This window comes from Macaca mulatta, chromosome 16, assembly GCF_049350105.2.
Source record: "Macaca mulatta isolate MMU2019108-1 chromosome 16, T2T-MMU8v2.0, whole genome shotgun sequence".
Taxonomy (NCBI): Eukaryota; Metazoa; Chordata; class Mammalia; order Primates; family Cercopithecidae; genus Macaca; species Macaca mulatta.
In genome coordinates, this window is record NC_133421.1 from 53,258,802 (window position 1) to 53,278,850 (window position 20,049).

General features: G+C 46.7%; 1 protein-coding gene across 1 annotated transcript; it reads right to left on the reverse strand.

Annotated features, from left to right (window-relative positions):
- On the reverse strand, positions 1 to 811 carry LOC707563 (microtubule-associated protein 1 light chain 3 gamma). The gene is made up of 2 exons (XM_077971015.1): positions 622 to 811; positions 1 to 520 (listed from the first exon to the last, which is right to left on the reverse strand). Exons 1-2 carry the CDS (start codon positions 677 to 679, stop codon positions 135 to 137), a joined length of 444 nt encoding a protein of 147 aa, XP_077827141.1. The 5' UTR covers positions 680 to 811; the 3' UTR covers positions 1 to 134.
- Positions 812 to 20,049: the final 19,238 nt, after the last annotated feature.

The following is a 20,049-nucleotide window of genomic DNA, read 5'->3' on the forward strand; positions in this document are numbered from 1 at the left end:
CTGACGCTGGTTGGAGCTGATCACCCCAGGCATCCCTGCTTCTCAGACTCCTCCAGCGTACACACAGGAGAAAACCAGTCCCTTCTGCCAGCGTCTGACGCGTCTGTCAGAGCACACATCCTTCCCGACACGGGCTAGAGAGGACTGCAGGGTCTGTCCTCAAGGCTGCTCCCATCCCTGGGGGCTGCTGACTCCAGGCAGCCAAATGTCTCCTGGGAGGCGTACGTCATGTACACGAAGCCATCCTCATCCTTGTAGTCTCTGTAGATCTCTGCCATGGTTACGCTCGTGCTGACCAGGCTCTTGTTGTTCACCAGCAAGTAAAAGGGTTCCGTGGCTCTTAGGACCATGCAGCTCCTGATGATGCTGAGGAACTGGGTCATGGTCAGCTCCTGCGGGACCAGGAACTTGGTTTTGTCCAGCAGGGGCAGGAACGTCTCCCTGGGGTAGCGCTCCACTACCACCGGGATCTTGTTGGGGAACTTTGCCCGGATTCCAGCAACTTCCTCTTGTCTGATTGCTGTGAATGTTTCAAGCACAAGGGAAGAAGCAAAGATCAAGAGAAGGCCAGATCCTCTCTTCTCTTTCGAGTAACCCAGAAAACTACCCCAAGAAATTTACCCAAGCTCTTCCTCTGCTTGAAAGGTCTGATGCCTGGGATTCTCTGTGGAGGCGGCATTTCACTCAACAGTTGTGTCTGTTTTAAAAAAGAAAAAAAATGTCCCGCAACCAGGAACCTAACTCATTCCTCCAGCTGCTTCCAAACTGCCTGCAGGAGCTTGAAGCCCCACTTCTGTCTTTACATAATGTTTGATATGGTTTGGCTGTGTCCCCACCCAAATCTCGTTTTAATTTGTAATAATCCCCACATGTCGAGGATGGGGCCAGGTGGAGATAATTGAATCATGGAGGCACTTTCCTCATACTGTTCTCGTGATAGTGAGTAAGTCTCATGAGATCTGATGGTTTTATAAAGGGGAGTTCCGTCGCACATGCTCTTTTTTGCCCACCCCCATGTAAGACATCTCTTTGCTCTTCCTTCATCCTCAGCCATGATTGTGAGGCCTCCCCAGCCATGCGGAACTGAATCCATTAAACCTCTTTCCTTTATAAATTACCAGTCTCGGGTATGTCTTTATTAGCAGTGTGAGAGTGGACTAACACGGTGTTCTTACTTGTGTCTTCTGTGTGTGTCCACATATCTTTCTTTTAAGGACGTCAGTCATTGGTTTATGACCCACCACAATGTCCTTATCTTTTCATTACATGTGCAAAAATCCTAGTTTTAAATAAGGTAACATTCTGAGGCTCTGGGTGAACATGAGTTTTGTGGGGTGGGGCATTATTGAACCTGGTATGCTTTTTTTCCTTCCTCCTTTCCTTCCCTCCCTTTCCCTCCCTCCCTCCATCTGTTCCTCTCTCCCTCCTCCTCCTTTTCTAGTGCCCAGTGTTCTTGGAGGGATCATTATCTCTGCCCTGTGCCTCGTGTAGCACTATGTATAATTAGGGTGCAGTTCAAAAAAACCTTCGGAAGGTAGACCAAGTTGCTGCTTATAGATGACTGCTAATCACTCAGTGCTAATATCTGGATCAGATGTTTTAGCAGATGATGATTAAGAAGAAGGAGGAGAAAGAAGAGAATAAGGAAAAGAGGGTGGAAAGAAGAGGAAAAACACAGTTTGTCAACTGAAATAATTTTTGCGTCTTGTCTGCATGACTAGAAAGAGGTGAAGTTGAGATGAAAGTTTTTCCTCTTAATGAATAAAGATGAATCAAGCAATGATCCTGCTTTCCTCTCTTTGAGGTTTTTCTCAAAAATACATTTGGCATCAAAGACACTGTCAATTCCTGCTAACATGGTTAAGGCATTCCTGCTTGAAAGCAGGGAGCTGGATGAGATGACCTTTGAGAAGGTATTTGAAGATTTGCAAATGGAAGATAGAGAAAAACCAGTGCATCCTGGTGGTTAAGATAACTGACTTTTGCATCAGACAAATACTGGCCAGATTTGGGCTGGCCAGTAACATAGCCATCAGCCACATGTGGCTAGTCTGAAATGAGGTGTGCTCAAAGTGAAAAATACCCATGAGATTTCAAATACCTAGTATTAAAACAAAGAAGGTAAAACATCACATTAATGATGTCTGCATTGATTACATGTTGAAATGATAATATTTTGGATATATTGGGTTATATTATATATACTATTAAAAATCAATTTCACTTGCTTTTTTGTAACCTTAAAAATGTGGCTACTGGAAAATATTAAATGCCGTATATAGCTTGCATTACCAATCCCTTGGACTGTGCTGTTCAGAGTTCAAGTCAACATGGTGTAAAGCTGATCTGCAGGGTTTGGCGTTGGCAAGTTGTGTTCTCTTGGGCAAGACACTTTGTCTTTCTGGGCTTCATTTTCCTCCCCTGTGAAATGGGTGTGATGTGATATGATACCTGATCTGCCTCCCACGGGGAGTCACTATGAACATCAAAGGAGAGATTGTATACAGAGAGGCTTCATAACTATAACATAATGTGCAGCACATTAAAAAAAATCAACATCAGCTGCAGCAGCAACAGCAATATCTGGATCACCACCACAACCATCACCATCATCAACATCAGCATCCTTGCCTCCTCTTGCAGCCAAGGGAATTAGGCCACCAGGGCAGGAGCATAATACCAGACTCAGGGTAGAGCACAGCCTGCAAGAATTTCTGCTTTCAGCTCTTCCCAAACCCTGTGGTCGGGTTATAAGTGACTTACACTCTGCCAGCTGCCAACAGTGCTTTTGTCTGCTTGGAGAGGGTTGGGTGGGGGGCAGGTCTCTGAGAAGAACGTGCATTCTACCTAGTACTCTTCAGTCAATACAGCATTTATGCATGCTTTTGGATTAGAATAAGACATCCAGCTTCCTTCCCCCACCAAAGGAATTCTGTTGCATCAGACCACCAAAGCATTTCCCCTCTCTTTTTTTGGCCACCAAATATTTTTATGATTTTCCACATAAACAGCTAGGGAAAATGCTAGCAGCCACTCAGGCGGCAGTGGCGGGCACACTGTATCTCCCATGGGAGTAAGGGATTAAAAAACAACAACAACAACAAAACAACAAAACAACAAAACCAAAGTCTAGGAGTTGCGGGTGGCAAAGGAGTGGGAATGAGTCTGAGATACAAGGATTTCTATGAATCTTCTTGGGAATTCTGGGATCCTAAGCTAGAATTCACTGTGCGGCTTTGGGCAGTGAGTGCTCACTTTTGAGAGATTCAAACATTTGCAGATGAAATTAGCCATCGGTGAGGTTAGGAGGTGGGTGTGGAGCAGTCCTACCCATCTGAGGGCTAACCCTGGGTCCACCAGACCTGGCTCTTTCTGGCCTCCTCTCTTCCCAGTTGGACTTTCTGCCTCCTCCTCGTCCCTTTACTATGTGTGACTCACAATAAAGTTGGGGACCAGCCTCCTGAGCAATACTGTGTGATAGCCAAGAGCGTGTGGTATCTATTGATTATTTGGTCTTCCCTTTTTCTCTTTCTTATTTCCATCCCTGGCTAGCTTTCCCAGAGACATTGCGGGGCCTCTTGTTGCCAGCCAGCTGCTCTGTGCTGAGAGATTTAAAATCCTGCAATTGATTCTGACTGTGTCCAGAACAATAGGCGTCTGAATCTGATTTATTAATCTTCTGGGGAGTGAGAGAGGCAGCCTTCGGGTCCAGGCTGTTTACTGTGATGACAATGGGCAGGGCTTGGACTTGTATTTCAGCTGGGTTTATTATGACCCAAGGCTTGGGAGTGGGGGATGGAGGGTATGCAGTGGGGATCTGCCAGCACAGAATTAGGGGAGACATGCTGCAGGAGTGCTAGGAGGGATAGGAGGCTGATTTAGGGAAGATCCCCAAATGGGTGACTGCAAGTGATGTAACTAGATGGTGCACATGGTTCCTGGTTCCTGGTGATGCTCAGCATAGTTTATTTCACTATCTCTCTTTTGTGGTTGAATCTCTAAGGCCTCTGAAAGACATAAAGTGGACATACATGGTTAAGGCATTCCTGCTTAAAAGCAGGGAGCTGGATGAGATGACCTTTGAGAAGGTATTTGAAGATTTGCAAATGGAAGACAGAGAAAAACCAGTGCATCCTGGTGGTTAAGAGAACTGGCTTTTGCATCAGGCTACCTGGGTCCAATTCCTAGCTCTGCTACCTGTTGGCTGTGAAACATGGGGCAAGTTACTTAATCCTCCTGAGCCCCCAATTCTCCATATCTAAAATGGAGATAGCAAAAGAACCTATTCCACAGGGTAGCTAGGGCCCCAGGGGGAAGACACAGGAGCATATAGATGGAGGTCATAAGGACGTTGATAGTACTTCAACTCAAAAAAGAATATTCTGTTAAATTGTAGAAAAAATGAATAGGAAGAAGGGAGGGAGGAAGGAAAAAGGTAAGGAAGGAGGTCAAGAAGGAGGGAGGGAGGGGCTGACATACATGTTTATGGGTAAGGGTAAGCCTGCAAAGGACAATGACATGCCAAATGAAAGTAGGAGATGACCGCAACTCCAGCCTTGGTTAACTTCAGCCTATGTTGGGGCATTGAGAGAACAAAGCCCAGGAAAGCCTCCCTAGGCTGCTGTCCATTGACAAGAGAAGTCTTATGGCTACCTCTCCCATCTCCTCTCCCCAAGGTGGTTGGATCCCACCTCAGGGAAGGTTGTGAAATAGTGAGGAAATGATGGACTGACATTCCTGAAGCATGTCCAGGGCAACTGTTCAGGCTGTGTCTTCAATATGAGCTTCCAGATCAGATCCCTTAGGAAGCTGAGCCTGGCACTGTCTAAGAGTAAGCACCTTGCCCAACCAGGAGCAGCCTGTGCCCCCAGAATGGCATCTTCCTCCCATTACGGCCTCTTGGATGGCCTTTGCCCCCACTCTTGATTGGAAAATGACTGAGTGTCCTCTATAAATAGTTCTTTCTCTGGCTTGGAGTCATCCTTCTTTTCCTCTTCCTCCTCCCTCATCCTGCCAAGCTACCTGGTTGATGGTGAGTCTATGCCAATCATCCCCTTCTCTCTACTTGACCATCACTGGCCTAGTGATGGCCTCCTTGTCTTTCTCTTGCACCCAGAGGCCCTCCCAGCATGGCATGTGCAACTCAGGGAGCCCCAACCACTCTGCCAACCTTGACTTCTTCAGTCCTGATCTCCCCACCAAATGACCCTGTTATAGCCTTAGGTTCCTTGTTTGTAAAACGGGGCCTCCATGTGTATTCAGTGTGATAATGGACATGAAGTGCCTAGCACAGAAATTGCAAGCTATGATTATATTGTTGTTCTTATTGTCAGATGGCGGGTGATGAGGCCAAGCCCTCCGTGCAGCCTTGAGGATAAGACTCCAGCCTGGAAAGAGGCACCCCAAACTGAGAGTAAGACAGGGCAGCAGATGAGAGGGACTGAAAAGGAGTGGAGGGGGGCAAAGTGAATGAAGTTCATGCTAAAGATACTTGGCGGTAGTGAGGCCACAGGCCTGTGGCTGGGCGCCAGGCAAACCACGAGCCTCATTTCCATATGCAGGTCAGCCTGCGGCATGTTTATAGCTGCTTCTCACACAGCTTTACCAGGAAGGTCCGGCCCCCAAGGGCGGTGGGAGGTAGCAGGCGCTGGCTGTGGGAGGTGGGCTGCATGCCTTTGGCTGGCAGGGCACAGTTCCCATCAGAGTCAATTAGCAGGCACACAGCCCCCGATGTGAGGTCAGGAAGCAGGCCCCAGGCACCTCAGGGATGTGTGAAGTGATGGAGGTGAGATCTATATGTGGGGCTGTCCACACATGGCTGTGTGGTTATAAATACACACAGACCGCTCGTGGAGCACTGTGGGTGCCCACACAGCTCTGCACGGAGCTATGTATGAGATGTAAACATACACAGACACGGGCCTGTGGTGCAGGGGGATTGGAAGGCTGGGGCTTGGCCATAGCAGCACCTCCTCGGGTGATCTTAGGCAAGGGTTTCGTGCCTCCTGCTGCTGCGCCAGCTGCCAGGGGCCTGGGGCTCGGAGCTCCCACACTTCCTTCTGGGGTTGTTCAATGAGAAGGCATGTGGAGGAAGTACCGAGCCAAGTCTAGTTCTCAAAGTGCTTCTTTATAAATAGCTTTCTAGGCCTTGGAGGTATCCTTCTCTTCTGCTTCTCCCTCATTCCTCCAAAGCTACCTGGTTGAGTCTAATTCTATCCCTGTCATCCCCCTTCTCTCCACTTTTGCCATCATTACTTCAGTCCTGGACTTAATTTTCTTTTGTTTGCAGTCAGTGATAAAGGCTTAACCGCTGATTCTCTGGGGGACTAAAAAGAGCCCTACATTGTAGCCTTTGTCAATTCCTGTAGTGTAAATATCCCCATCATGGCCAAGGTCAAGCTACCCATGTGAAGTAGCAGAATACAGAGTTGGGAAGAGAAACAGTAGCATGTCATGGCATCTCCATTATGTGGATGCACTAGAGGTAAATAATCTCACAGGCAAACGTAATAGTAAAATATCAGAAATAATGAGGAAGTGATGAGTTTTTGAGTATTTATTATCTTTATTTTGTGTGTGTGATTTCTGGTTTTGAGACAGAGTGGTACTCTGTTGTCCAGGCTAGAGTGCAGTGGCGTGATCACAGCTCACTGCAACCTCCATCTCCTGGGCTTAAGCCATCCTTCCACCTCAGCCTCCCAAGCAGCTTGGACTACAGGTGCGCCAACACTCCTGGATAATTTTTGTAATTTTAGTAGAGACGAGGTTTTGCTATGTTGCCCAGGCTGGTATTGAACTCCTGGGCTCAGGCAATCTGCCTACCTCGGCCTCCCAAAATTTGGGATTATGGCTTGAGCCACTGGGCCTGGCCAATTTTCTTTTAAATGTAATTTATTTAATTGTAATTTTATGTAGTATAATTTTAAAATAATGATGTGTTCAACAGTGGGCATATAAAAACTGTTGACTATTGACTTTTCCAGTTTCAACCCGGACCCCAGGTCTCACTCTCACAACAGACCTCGATTTCCCAAATAGACTGTATCTTTATGTGTTTCTGAGACTTTGCTAAGGACCTTACACTGCAGAGACCCCCCTTTACTCTTGTTACTAACCCGTAACTCTATCTTCACCGGGGGTATGCCAATTCATCCTTTAAGGCAGGGGTCTGCAAATCACCACCCGTGGGTCACATCTGTCCCACTACCTGGTTTCCTGTGGCCCATGAGCCAAGAAAGTTTTTGCATTTTCATTTTTAAGCATCGGGTTGGTGAAAAACGTATTTTTTAATGGCCGAAAAATACCAGAAGAAGAATGATGTTTCCTGACTCATGAAAGTTATACAGAATTTAAATTTCTGTGTCCACAAATAACGTCATTTTGGTGCACAGTCGCACCCATTCATTTATCTATTGTCTGTGGCTGACCTTGTGTTACAGTGGCAGAGTTGAGTAGTTGCAGCAGAGACCGTATGGCCTGCAAAGCTTCAGATATTTACCATATGGTCCTTTACGGAAAACACTCAAGATTCAGTTCAGAGGTTGCTTCTACCTTGAGGCCTTACCTGGCTTCTCTGGCAGTTAGCCATTTCCTCCTCTGCACCTGTGTCACCTTCTTCCATTACAGCGATCACCACCAGTAGTTGTTTGTTCACACATCTATCAGCCCAAAGCATGGTTGTTGGAGAGTCTTAGCCAACTTGATATTGCTTGAGTCTAGTATCGTGCTTAGGAACATAATAGGTGCTCAACCAATATCAGCTGCATGAATGAAAAAAACAAGTGGTGTCTTTTTTTTGTTTCATCCTTTTCACCAGCAATAGAATGAGATGCCATCTTTCATATTCCATTCTGTAATTTTACAGAGTTGGAAGACATGTTAAACATGAAACAGCTCAGATGAATGTTGTCAAACATCATGAGATGGCTGCTTTGGCATTCTTGCTGGATCCCCATCTGCCTCCACTGAAGCTCTGGGAAGTGTAAAAGAAAAAGAGAATAAATGTGTGGTACCAACTTCACTTATTATTAACCCCCTATTTGAGCCCAGGGTTTGCCCCACATGGGTGAAGCTCTATCCTGATTCCATGTCTTTGTTCCTGTGGGCTCTCCTCATTGAATTTTCTCCCTGCTTTTTCTCTGTTTTGCTATACTTCCTTCAGAATCTAGCTCAAAAGCCTTTTCTTCCAGGAAGCCCTCCTGGCTTTTCTCTACCCAACTTTGAGTGCTTTCTTTGGGTCAAATATCTATGAAACTTAAAAGAGATATAAGACCAAAACTATGCATTTCTTTCCTGTAGGACCTTGTAGAGAGGTGACAGGGCCCTGTCCCATAGGACCTTGTAGACAGGTGATAGGGCCCATCCCATAGGACTTTGTAGACAGGAGACAGGGCCCATCTCATAGGACCTTGTAGAGAGGTGACAGGGCCCATCCCATAAGATCTTGTAGAGAAGTGATAGGAACCCATCCCACAGGACCTTGGAGACAGGCTACAGGGCCCCTTCGTGTAGGACCTTGTAGAGAGATGGCTGGGTCCAGTCTCACAGGACCTTGTAAAGAGGTGACTGGGCCCCTTCCTGTAGGACCTTATAAAGAGGTGATAGGAACCCATCCCGTAGGACCTTGGAGACAGGTAACAAGGACCTGTCCTATAGGACCTTGTAGAGAGGTGATAGGGACCTGTCCGGTAGGATCTCGTAGAGATGTAACTGGGTCCTGTTCTATAGGACCTTGTAGGGAGGTGATAGGGACCTGTCTGGTAGGACCTCGTAGAGATGTGACTGGGTCCTGTTCTATAGGACCTTGTAGAGAAGTGACTGGGCCCATCCCATAGGACCTTGTAGAGAGGTGACTGGGCTCTGTCTCATAGGATCTTGTAGAGAAGTGACTGGACCCATCCTGTAGGATCTTGGAGAGAGTTGCCTTGGTTTTGGTTTATGGATCCAGGAAACTTGCATCCCATGGTGAGGACTTTGGATTTTATTCTGAGAGAGACTTTGCACTGAAGATTAATATGCTCTGAGATGTTTAGCAGCACCAGTCTTCAAAGAAGAGATCTTGTGGAGGAGCAGACCAGAATAAAAGAAGAACAATTAGGGGACAGTTGTGAAAATCCCAGCAAGAGATGTGGTGGCTTGGACAGAGTGCCCAGCAGTCTTGGAAGTGGCTGGAAAGGTCCAGCTTCTGAAGCTATTTTGTAGGGAGACCCAGCTGGTGTTTCTGATTGTGTAACAATCATGGCAAGACAAGGCAAAATGGTATTAAAGGACTACCAGCATGTGGTAGATGCTGAGTGAAGAGGCAATTAGAGCTGACCAAAGGATTAGGGAAGGCTTCTCAAAGGAGGTCACTTCTCAGCAGAGTCCTGGAGGCTGAGTGAAGTGTCAAAAGATGGGGAAGTGGGGAGAGTATCTGGTATTGGAAGAATAGTGTGAGCCAAGTCATGGAAATAAAAATGTATTAGATGTCCATGGGGAGTAGAGAGTGGCCCATCACAGTTGGTGGTAGGTGAATGGAGGAATGCAGTAGGAGGTGTGCTTGGATCACAAAGGATCTTGTGGGCAAGTAGAGAGATGTAGACTCTCTCCCCATGGGCAGTCAGGAGGCACTGATGGTCTTGGATGATGAATGACCCTATCTCTGATGTTGGCATAGGAGGTTGTATTAGTCCGTTCTCATGCTGCTAATAAAGATACACCTGAGACTGGGTAATTTATAAAGGAAAGAGGTTTAATTGACTCACAGTTCCACATGGCTGGGGAGGCCTCACAATCACGGTGGAGGGCGAAGGAAGAGTAAAGTCACGTCTTACATGGCAGCAGGCAAAGAGAACGTGTGCAGGAGAACTCCCCTTTATAAAACCATCAGATCTTGTGAGGCTTATTCACTATCAGGAGAACAGCATGGGAAAGACCTGCCCCCATGATTCAATTACCTCCCACTGAGTCCCTCCCACAACACATGGGAATTATGGGAGCTAAAATTCAAGATGAGATTTTGGTGGGGACACAGCCAAACCATATCAGAGGTCATCTTCAAGGCCATGAAGGCTGCAGACAGAGATACAAGGTAGGAGGCCACTGTAATGGCCCATGAGTGAGAGGATGAGGGACAGGCCATGTGGTTGGAGAGGAAGAACTGGAGTCTGATGAATTTTCCAAAGCAGAATTTGAAGCATAACTGATTGGTTCTTGTAAACCAGAAAGGTGGGGTAGACTAGAGGTGGAATCACAGCTCCTGGACTCTGTGTCTAGGTAGATGGTGATGTATTGGCTAATGGAGGTCAGGCAGGTTTCAGGGTGAGGGATGGGAAGTCTAGTTTAGCATCTGATGAGTATAAACATGTGGTGCATATAAACATGTTAAATAAATGAAAGAATGAATCAAGGTCAGACTCTGAGTTTTGCAGTGAAAGAGTAAGATATCCCATGGGAGTCCTGACTGGCCTGACCCAATCTCTCAATGACTTGGATTAAACTGGACAATTTATAGCCAGGCATGCTGGCACACACCAGCCACTTGGGAGGATGAAATGGGAGGATCGCTTGAGCCCAGGAGTTTGAGGCTGCAGCGAGCTATGCACTCCAGCCTAGGCAACAGAATGGGATTCTGTTTCTTAAGTAGATCAACAAACAAACTGGACAATTTACAGCAACGGCTGCAAGGATGCTCATCTCTGCCCAGCAGTTTGGGTGCAGGGAAGAATCCAGAGGTTGTGTGGGAGGGTATTTGGTTTTTGGTGATTTTTAAAAATAAATCTTTAATCAAAGTATAAGTGCAGGAAACTGCACAAATCCTAAATATACAACCTGAGGATTTTTTAGAAAGTTATCACACCTTTGTAACTAGCACCCAGATCAAGAACAGAACATTACTAGCTCCCTGGAACCTAGCTCTTTAATATACATGGTGGCTTCCTCTGCATGGCCCAGGTGCTCTGCTAATCATTTCGCCCTTAGCCAGCCTGGACTGGGGAAAGTCTAAACTTCTGTCCCTGGAATCTGGGGAGGGTCAAATTCATAAATAAGAGTAGGCAGCTCTCCTCTGAACTGTGCCTACCCTCCTCTATCCCCTGCCCTCTTCCACAACACCTGGGACTGCAGTCCATCAATGAGACTGCTAGTGACTGGGGATTCTGGCCCCAGCCATGGAATTGACTGACAAGCTGTGAATGTCAGGCCATTTCTCTGCATTCCTGGACCCTGACGTGAGTGGGGTAAGACACAGCCCTGGGACGGTCTCTTTTAACTTCTATGATGTTTAAAGCAGAGTCATTATAAACTTCGTTTTGATAAAAATAATAATTGCAGCTACTTTTTGAGCATTCACACAAAGCCAGGAGCCTTGGGCACCTGTCTCCTTTAACCCTGTCATCCCTCTCTGAGGTTGCTGCTTGCATGTTTTCAGTGGGGGCATACATTTTCTCACACTAAAATGATATATGCAGTGAAATTATAGTTCAAGGACAATTCTCTATAATGGATTTTCTCTTCCTCATGCGGCTCTTTTATTCCTGGAAGATGGGGTTGGACAGAAAACCATAAATTTAGTTCAGTCAGGTAACCTAAGCCCAAGCCAGTAACTAACAGTCTCTTTGGGATCTAACCTTCTGCCTGGAAGATTTAGGCACCTGCTCTATCCTTTAGGGTGACCCCCGCTACCACCACTTCTTTGTTCCTCTCTAACATGGCCCTGGGTGAAGAGCCTGCAGGGAAGGTGGAGGGCCTGGCAAACCACAGGATCACTTGGCGGTGATGTCTTTGCAAGGGGAGTGGATGTGCTTATCACACAGATGGGCTCCAGGTTAAACTGAATGGAAGTGATTCCAGAGCAGTGCACCTACCTTCACGTCCCTATAAAATGCATATTTTTTCTGGAACCAATAGCACAGAGGTGACATCCAGGAGAAGGCAGCACTGAAGCAGAGGTAATGGGATTCCTGGGAGAAGGTTGGAGCAGGGCCTCTGGGCACGAGAGGCCAGTGACCAAAGGTAAAGTGAGTATCAAGTGACATGACATCAGACTCTGGATATGCTTCCAACACATAGTATAGGGGATAACTCATGACTGACAAGTTGCCTTTCCCCTAAGCCAGGGCTGTTTGTCATCAGTGTCTGTCTGCACAGATCTGAACTTCAGCCAGGTGGGAGCTGATGCCCTCCCATTAAATTTATCATTGCTAATTAGCATCCTACCACTCAGAACTCTTACAAAACATAGGCTGTTCTTTCCAGAAACTGAGGCTGGGATGTTAAAAGAGACAAAGACCCATTAATGCCACCACAGTCTAAACCTGGCCTCACTATTATCCCCAGTTGTGGGGAAAAAAGCCACGTCCACCTTTCTATCTTCCCCACCAGGTATAAAACCGGGAGGGTGACATGCATGATGCCCTGAGAACTTGGACCTGAGGTTTTCTTGGTACTGCTACATCTGTAAAAGGAAGGGGACAGACTCTCTAAGGTATCAGGTAGATTTTCTGCCACTGGTCATGGTGAGAGCAGTCTATGATGGTATATTGGTGGGTGCATGACTGTGTCAGACTGGCAGCCCTGACTTTGGGGAATCCAGCTATGCCTTTTGCAGCTGGAGGGCTGCATTGGCTTCTAGGAAGCCATCGCATGCCACGGCTCCATGCTCTGCTGGAGCCACTGCCAATGGAGGGCGACAGAGCCTTAGGCTGGGTTTGCTCCTGGCTCCTGTGTAGGCAGAACACAGAGCACTTAGGACTGTGCATGAAACAACCTCAGTGCGTGGCTGGAGTCTGGCCATGGAATGCCAAGACACACAGGAACCACTGTTCCAGCCCAGGTCTCCAGGGACCAGGGCTTCAGGGAATGCATACCTGGACATTACCTCCTCCCCAACAGCCGAACCACACTGTGCACAGGCTGGGGTTGTGGAGGATAGTACTGGGAACTGGGATGGAACTGGCCCATGGATGTGGAGTGTGGCTCTAAAACTGTTCGGAGGCAGAGCGAGAGTCAAGAACCCCAGACAGTGGAACAATGCATCATTGCAAAGGGGCTGAGCAGACAGACAACAATGAGATTATCTGGCAGGATGAGTCACAGGTTTGAAAGAATGGGGAGGAGTCAAAGACGGGAGCATTCTTTGAGGTGTTGAAATGAGACATGTAGAGGTGTATGATGGAATATTTTATAAGGAGTTAACAAGTTTAGACTATCCATCTATCTGTCCATCCATCTGTCCATCCGTCCATTTGTCCATTCATCTATCTGTCCATCCATCCGTCCATCCATCTGTCCATCCATCCATCCATCCATCCATCCATCCTCCCACCAATCCAGCCATCCATGAATCATTCATTCAACAGCAGTTGCTATGTGCATGGAAATGTGTTGAGAAGAGTGGAAGATATGAAATAAAATAAGCTCAGTTGCTCTGATGGTTTCCGTCTCCCAAATAGAGCCTCTCTGAAGCTCAAGGAATAGCCCATAATGGCACCACATCTTGCACGAACATCTTACAACATACTGCCTCTTGTACCCATCTTAATAACAATTGCTGTATTTTTGAATACCTACCATAATGCTGCACTAGGTGTTGTGCATACGTTATCTCATTTAACATTCATAGAAGGCCTATGAAGGAAACAAGATCCGGAACGTTTAAGAAGTTTGGTGAATTAACTTGCCCTGTTATTGAGAGATGGAGTTGGAATATGAGTGAGATCCGACTCTGAAGTAAATGCTCAATCCACCCTGTCCCACTGCCTCCCTACTCACAGGCTCCTGGCGGTGGCTTTTAAACTCGTAGGGGCATGGAGTGGTGTCCACAAAGCAGGTCTTCTTGTTTCCAACACTGAGATCCTAGAGTGAGAGCTGTGAGGTGGAGCAGACCCACCCTTTCATCGACAGAAGGAGCTGTGCTTTTATCTGGTTCCTTAACTGGCTTTTTGGGTAAGTGACTTATTATTTAATGTTTGCTTATCTGTAGTACAGTAGTCTTCCCTTATTCACGGGTTCGTTTTCCATGGTTTCAGTTATCCTTGATCAACTGTGATCCAAAAATATTAAATGGAAAATTGCAGAAATAAACAGTTTGTAAGTTTTAAATTGTCTGCCATTCTGAGTAGTGTGATGAAATTTTGTGCTGTCCTGCTCAGTTCTACAAGGGCCCTGAATCATCTCCTTGTCCAGCTTATTTGTGCTGTAGACACTCCCTGTCCGTTATTCATTTAGAAGCTGTCTTGGTTATCAGACTGATAGGTCACAGGAAGGGTGAGTCCAGTACAATAAGATATTTTGAGAGAGAGATAGAAAGAGAGAGAGAAAGAGAGAGAGACAGAGATAGACACAAAGAGAGAGAGGACACATTCACATTATTTTTGTTGTAGTATATTGGTATAATTGTCCTGTTAATTACTGTTGTTAATCTCTTACTGTGCCAAATTTATAAATTAAACATCACCACAATTATGTATGTATAGGAAAAAACAGTGTATAAAGGGTTCGGTACTATCCAAGGTTTCAGGTATCCACTGGGGGCATTGTAACATGTTCCCGGTGGATGGCTCTAAGTACCTGTTACGGGGTTGCTGTGAGGATTAAGTGGATTGACACATGTGAAACATGTAGATCTGTGCCGCCTGTGCCTAATGTGTAGTAAGTGCTCAGTAAATGTGGGCCACTAGCACAGCCCAAGGTGTTTCCCCAGAGGTTCTTATGGCTAACACATGTGCATACCTAGTGGTGCAGCCCCTTCTGATTAGAAACGAGGAAACCCAGGGAAGCAGATCCCTTCCAGGGGTGTTCAGTGAACCCTGTGATCATATACCTTGGCAGTCTGTATGTTGGGAGAAGTATTGTGGGACAAGAAAGTCAGATTTGCTGGATAGATGAAGGCACAGGGTGGCTGGATCCATGAGTGGAACCGGGTTACTGCCAGGAGCTGTCCCCTTCCTTCTAGCTCTCCTTGGAGGGCACCTGGAACCACAGTCAGCTTCCCTCACCAGGGAGCAAGTGTCTCCTTTATGGTTTATCTGCGGTCCCATTCCTCTCCCTCCTTGCTGGGTCTAGTCTTGCAGAGCAAGGGCAATGTCTCAGCATCTCCGATCCATGGGCATTGGCACCAAGCTGGTATCTGGTAAATCTGTCTTTGGGGACAAGAGGGAATTGCTCCAGCACTAAAGAAGTGACTGGGTGGTTACATGTGATGCCAATGTGAGGTTAAACCAATGGTAGCTAACTGGGGTGCATCCAATGTTTGGGATTCTCCTTCAACAGACAGAATGACAAAAGTGAGTTGGCACACCTAATGAAGGATCCACACACCTAATGGAGGATCCACATACTTAATGAAGGATCCACACACCTAATAAAGGGTCCACACACCTAATGAAGAATCCACACACCTAACAAAGGGTGCACATACCTAAGAGAGGATCTGCACACCTAACGAAAGATCCACACACCTAACGAAAGATCCACACACCTAACAAAGGGTCCACACACCTAACGGAGGATCCATACACCTAACAGAGGATCCACACACCTAACCAAGGATCCACACACCTAACCAAGGATCCACACACCTAATAAAGGGTCCACACACCTAACGGAGGATCCACACACCTAACAGAGGATCAACACACCTAACAGAGGATCCACACACCTAACGGAGGGTCCACACACCTATCGAAGGGTCCACACACCTAACGGAGGATGCACACACCTAACAAAGGATGCACACACCTAACGAAGGATGCACACACCTAACAGAGGATCCACACACCTAACGAAGGGTCCACACACCTAACGGAGGATCAGGATCAACACACCTAATGGAGGATCCACACACCTAAAAAAGGATCCACACACCTAACGGAGGATCAACACACCTAATGGAGGATCCACACACCTAAAAAAGGATCCACACACCTAACGGAGGATGCACACACCTAACGAAGGATGCACACACCTAACGGAGGATCCACACACCTAACGGAGGATGCACACACCTAACGGAGGATGCACACACCTAACGGAGGATACACACACCTATCGGAGGGCCCGCACACCTAACGGAGGATCCATACACCTAACGGAGGGTCCGCACACCTAACGGAGGATGCACACACCTAATGGAGGATACACACACCTAACGGAGGACCCACACACCTAACGGAGGATCCACACACCTAACGAAGGGTCAGGTGGGGCAAGAAGGACCTCAAGACTATTTGATTGGAATTGCTTGTGTCTGTCGCTCTTTCATTGAATTCCAAGGTTCTTGGAATCATGGAGCATTGGCAATGTGTCTTTGTGTCCAGGCACCTTAACACAGGGCCAGGCACAAGATGGGCAAGTCCATGAATGGCTGTGGCCTGGAAAACTGCATGTGAGTCTGCAGTCCCCAAGCCAGTAGAGACCCCTTTGTTGTTCCTCAAGTGTTGTTTCTAATCCAACCAGACAGGCCTCTTCTTTCCAAGCCATCCCTGGCTACTTCATTATCCTTCCTGTCCCCTCTCCCTGAGTACCCCCTCAATCCCTAATAGACACATAGGGAGACAGGGCTCTGCAGAAAAAGTTGCCTGCCCAGATTTGATCAAGACACAAGTGAGAGGCAATGATTTGTGAAGAAATCCCGGTGCTGTCTAATGGAATTTTCCCAAAATAAATTCATGTAAACAACTTCCCACAAAGAGGCAGTCAGCGGAGCTGGGTGTGTAAACAGCGTGAACAGTCGCAAGTACTATGGGCTCCAGGGGTGCTGTGTCGTCTGGAGTGGGGGCTGTGGGGAGACTCCCTTTAGCAAAACACCTTTGGCTCCAGTCCTTCTGACATCATAATGTCAGCCAATTCATTAACTTTAAAAAAAAAAGTCCTTATTTTACTATCATTCCCAAAACAGAGCAATACCACTTTATAGCTAAAATGTCTGCAGGATGGACTCTGTTTAAAATTTTTATTTCATTTCAAACCCAATAAGCCAGGAGGCCATCTTCATGTCTAGAGAAGGTGGGACGGGGCAGGAATGGGGTGGGTGGAGAGGAAGGGTGGCTGGAGAAAAGGCGCTGGAGAAATAGAAAACAACGCCGCTTTGGGGCCTAGTGATGGACGTGAATAAAGTCATACAGTTCCTAGAATTCAGACGCAAATCGGCTCTTCTTAAGACACTCAGAAGGACACTGAATTCTTGTGGCCCAGATGCTTCTGGCCACGTCCCAGTGGAGGACTGTTGAGAGCTGGACTGTGTTCAGCTGTGCAGACCAAACTTCCGAAGGGAAGTATGTGCAGGGAATCTTCGTCGGACACACCTTTTCCCAGACGTTTCTCCCAACCGAGTCTGACTTGCCCAAACCCTAGCTGTTTTCAGGATCTGGGTTTGATGAGTTTTCCTTCCTCCCACTACCAGGGCCTGGAGAGAGAAGACCTGTATTCAAGTTTGGACTGGGCCACTGTGACGCTCCTATGAGACTTTTAGCAAATCATAACTTCTCTGAGCTTCAATATTCCCACCCATACAGTGGGAACCTGGAACGCAAGTCCGGCCCTGCGTACTTCATACAGTTATGAAGTTTAAGTCAGGAAATAGCTGCACAACTGAGGGACTCTATTTATTTTGGTGAATTGGATTCCGAATTTTGCTGCTGTCCTGTTTTGGGTCAGTTGGGTTTTGATGAGAACCTGACTGTCTCTGCAATAGCCAGAGCCAAGGAAAGGGAAGGAGTTGAGAGGAGGGTGCCTGGAGGCAGAGGGAGAAGCCAAGATCTCACTGGGAGAGAGGAGAAGGTGGAAGGGAAGGGGAGGCCCTTGCAATCTCTTAGGCTGATGTGTCCCCTGCAGCCTTCAGAAGGATATCAGGATTGCTCTCTGCCGACCTACTAACCAAGCTAGAAGCCTGCTGGTAATGATGATGAAGACACTGACTGTGGCTGACTGGCTCTGGGTCTTATTTTTTTATCCCCTGGAATAGGATTGTATATCTCTACCTTTTTCCATGTGACTTGACAGTGCCCTCCAACTGTGAGTGGAGTACACGTTCCCACCTCATTGATGTCAGCGTGGCTAGCTGACTTGTTTTGGCCAATGGGATGCTGAGAGTGTTCAGAGGCCTTAAATGTTCTAGTGCAACTTGGCCTCTTGTACAGAACTCCTAGGATCTTCCACGAGAATAATACGACCTGCTACCTGCTGGTCCAAGAAGAAGGTGCAGACACATGGATAGGTATGAACCCAACCCAGAATCTGGAGCCAGGCACAGCTGCCCTGCAGCCTGACACAGAGCTGCCGCAGCCACCTCAGACATCCGAGTGTGACACAGATCAAATGCCTGTAGTGGTAGGTCCTTGAGTTTTGGAAAGACCTGTCATGCAGCATGATTGCAGTCTGATACTCTGATAATGGCAACGAGGATGACACAGGCTGTTCTTGCTTTGTACAGCTCCACGGCAACTGAGAATTGCAAAGTGAGAACATGGATGGTATCCATGAGTTTCAGTTAACGTGGTACCATGCAAAACAAGGAGGCCAATGAGACTTCATAATAATGTTTCTCTTTTAAAAAGCATCAGATGCCCTACATGGGTAGAATACATGGCCGATGCCTGTAACAACATAAACAGAAAATAAGATGCCATATAGCTTACTGAGTAAGAGCTTGGCCTCTGAAGTCAGGCAGTCATAGATTTGAATTCTGACTTTGCCACAACCAAGCATTGTGATTTAGGACAAGTCACCTGGTCTCTCTGAGTCTTAGGTGCTTCATCTTTGAAATGAGGATAATAAGGGCAGGGGCAGTGCCTCACGCCTATAATCCCAGCACTTTGGGAGGCCAAGGCGGGTGGATCACTTGAGGTCAGGAGTTGGAGACCAGCCTGGCCAACATGGTGAAACCCCTTCTCTACCAAAAATACAAAAATTTGGCCATTGTGGTGGGTGCCTGTAATCCCAGCTACTCAGGAGGCTGAGACAGAAAAGTCGCTTGAACTTGGGAGGTGGAGGTTGCAGTGAGCTGAGATCATGCTGCTGTACTCCAGCCAGGGTGACTGAGTGAGACTTTGTCTCAAAAGAAAAAAAACAAAACAAAAAAAGAAATGAGTATAATAATAATTTTTGTGAGGATATGTGGTATTAACATTTTTAATATAGTTCCTGCCACCCAGTGGGTGCTTAATAAATGTACTAATTATTTTAAGCTATGATTATGGCTGTGAAATAATGATTGTTTATTTCCATAAAGCAATGTCTCCATTAAGGATCAAACATAGTGAAGAAGGTAAGTTGCCATTGGTGGATGTAGATACATTTGCCGAGAGCCTCCTTTGGAGGGAAGATCAGCTTGTTCCTACGTGGGGCATGGGCTCCAGGCAGCCTGGACTGAGTGAAGTGGACTCAGCCCTGCCTCCCGGGTGAGGTGGTGACACTCTTCACGTTCTCGGGTTCTGTTCTCCATCAGAAGTCCTCTTTCTCTTTGTCATCAGGAGCATCTGATACATCTCTAGGAAACAAGGCTGCTTTTGCTTGAGGAAGGGCATAGGGGTTGAGGAATAGAGAAGGAGCCATTTCTTCAGGATTAGGATCTGTGAATTGGGATTAGAGGCCTTATCCAAGGAGTAGACATTTCCCCTTTTCCCTGGGCTGGCAGAAGGGTTTGTCCTTCCTGCTATAAATGTCCCCTGATCTGAACCCTTGAGATTCCTTCCCCATCAACTTTGGCCAACTTTGGCCAAAGATCATGATGATGATGACAATAATGATAAATTATATTTTAGAATAATTTACAGTTTACTATGAAGTACATTATTTGATTTTGATTCTTACAACTCTATGAGGAAGGAAGGACCACATTTTTAGCTCCATTATTGGAGAAGCGGCAAGAAAAAAATCTTAGTCCACAAACTCCAATGAGCAAATAATCAACTTTAATTTCTATTTTAAGCTCCCATTGTTTTGGGGGGATAAAACTAGGATTATTGGTCAGTTCTATTTCCCTGTGGCCGCCTGCGCTGCCCTGCAGTGCTTCCCTTGGGGTTTCGTCTCCAATTGTATTATCGAAGGCAGTATTAGATGTGAATGCCAAGA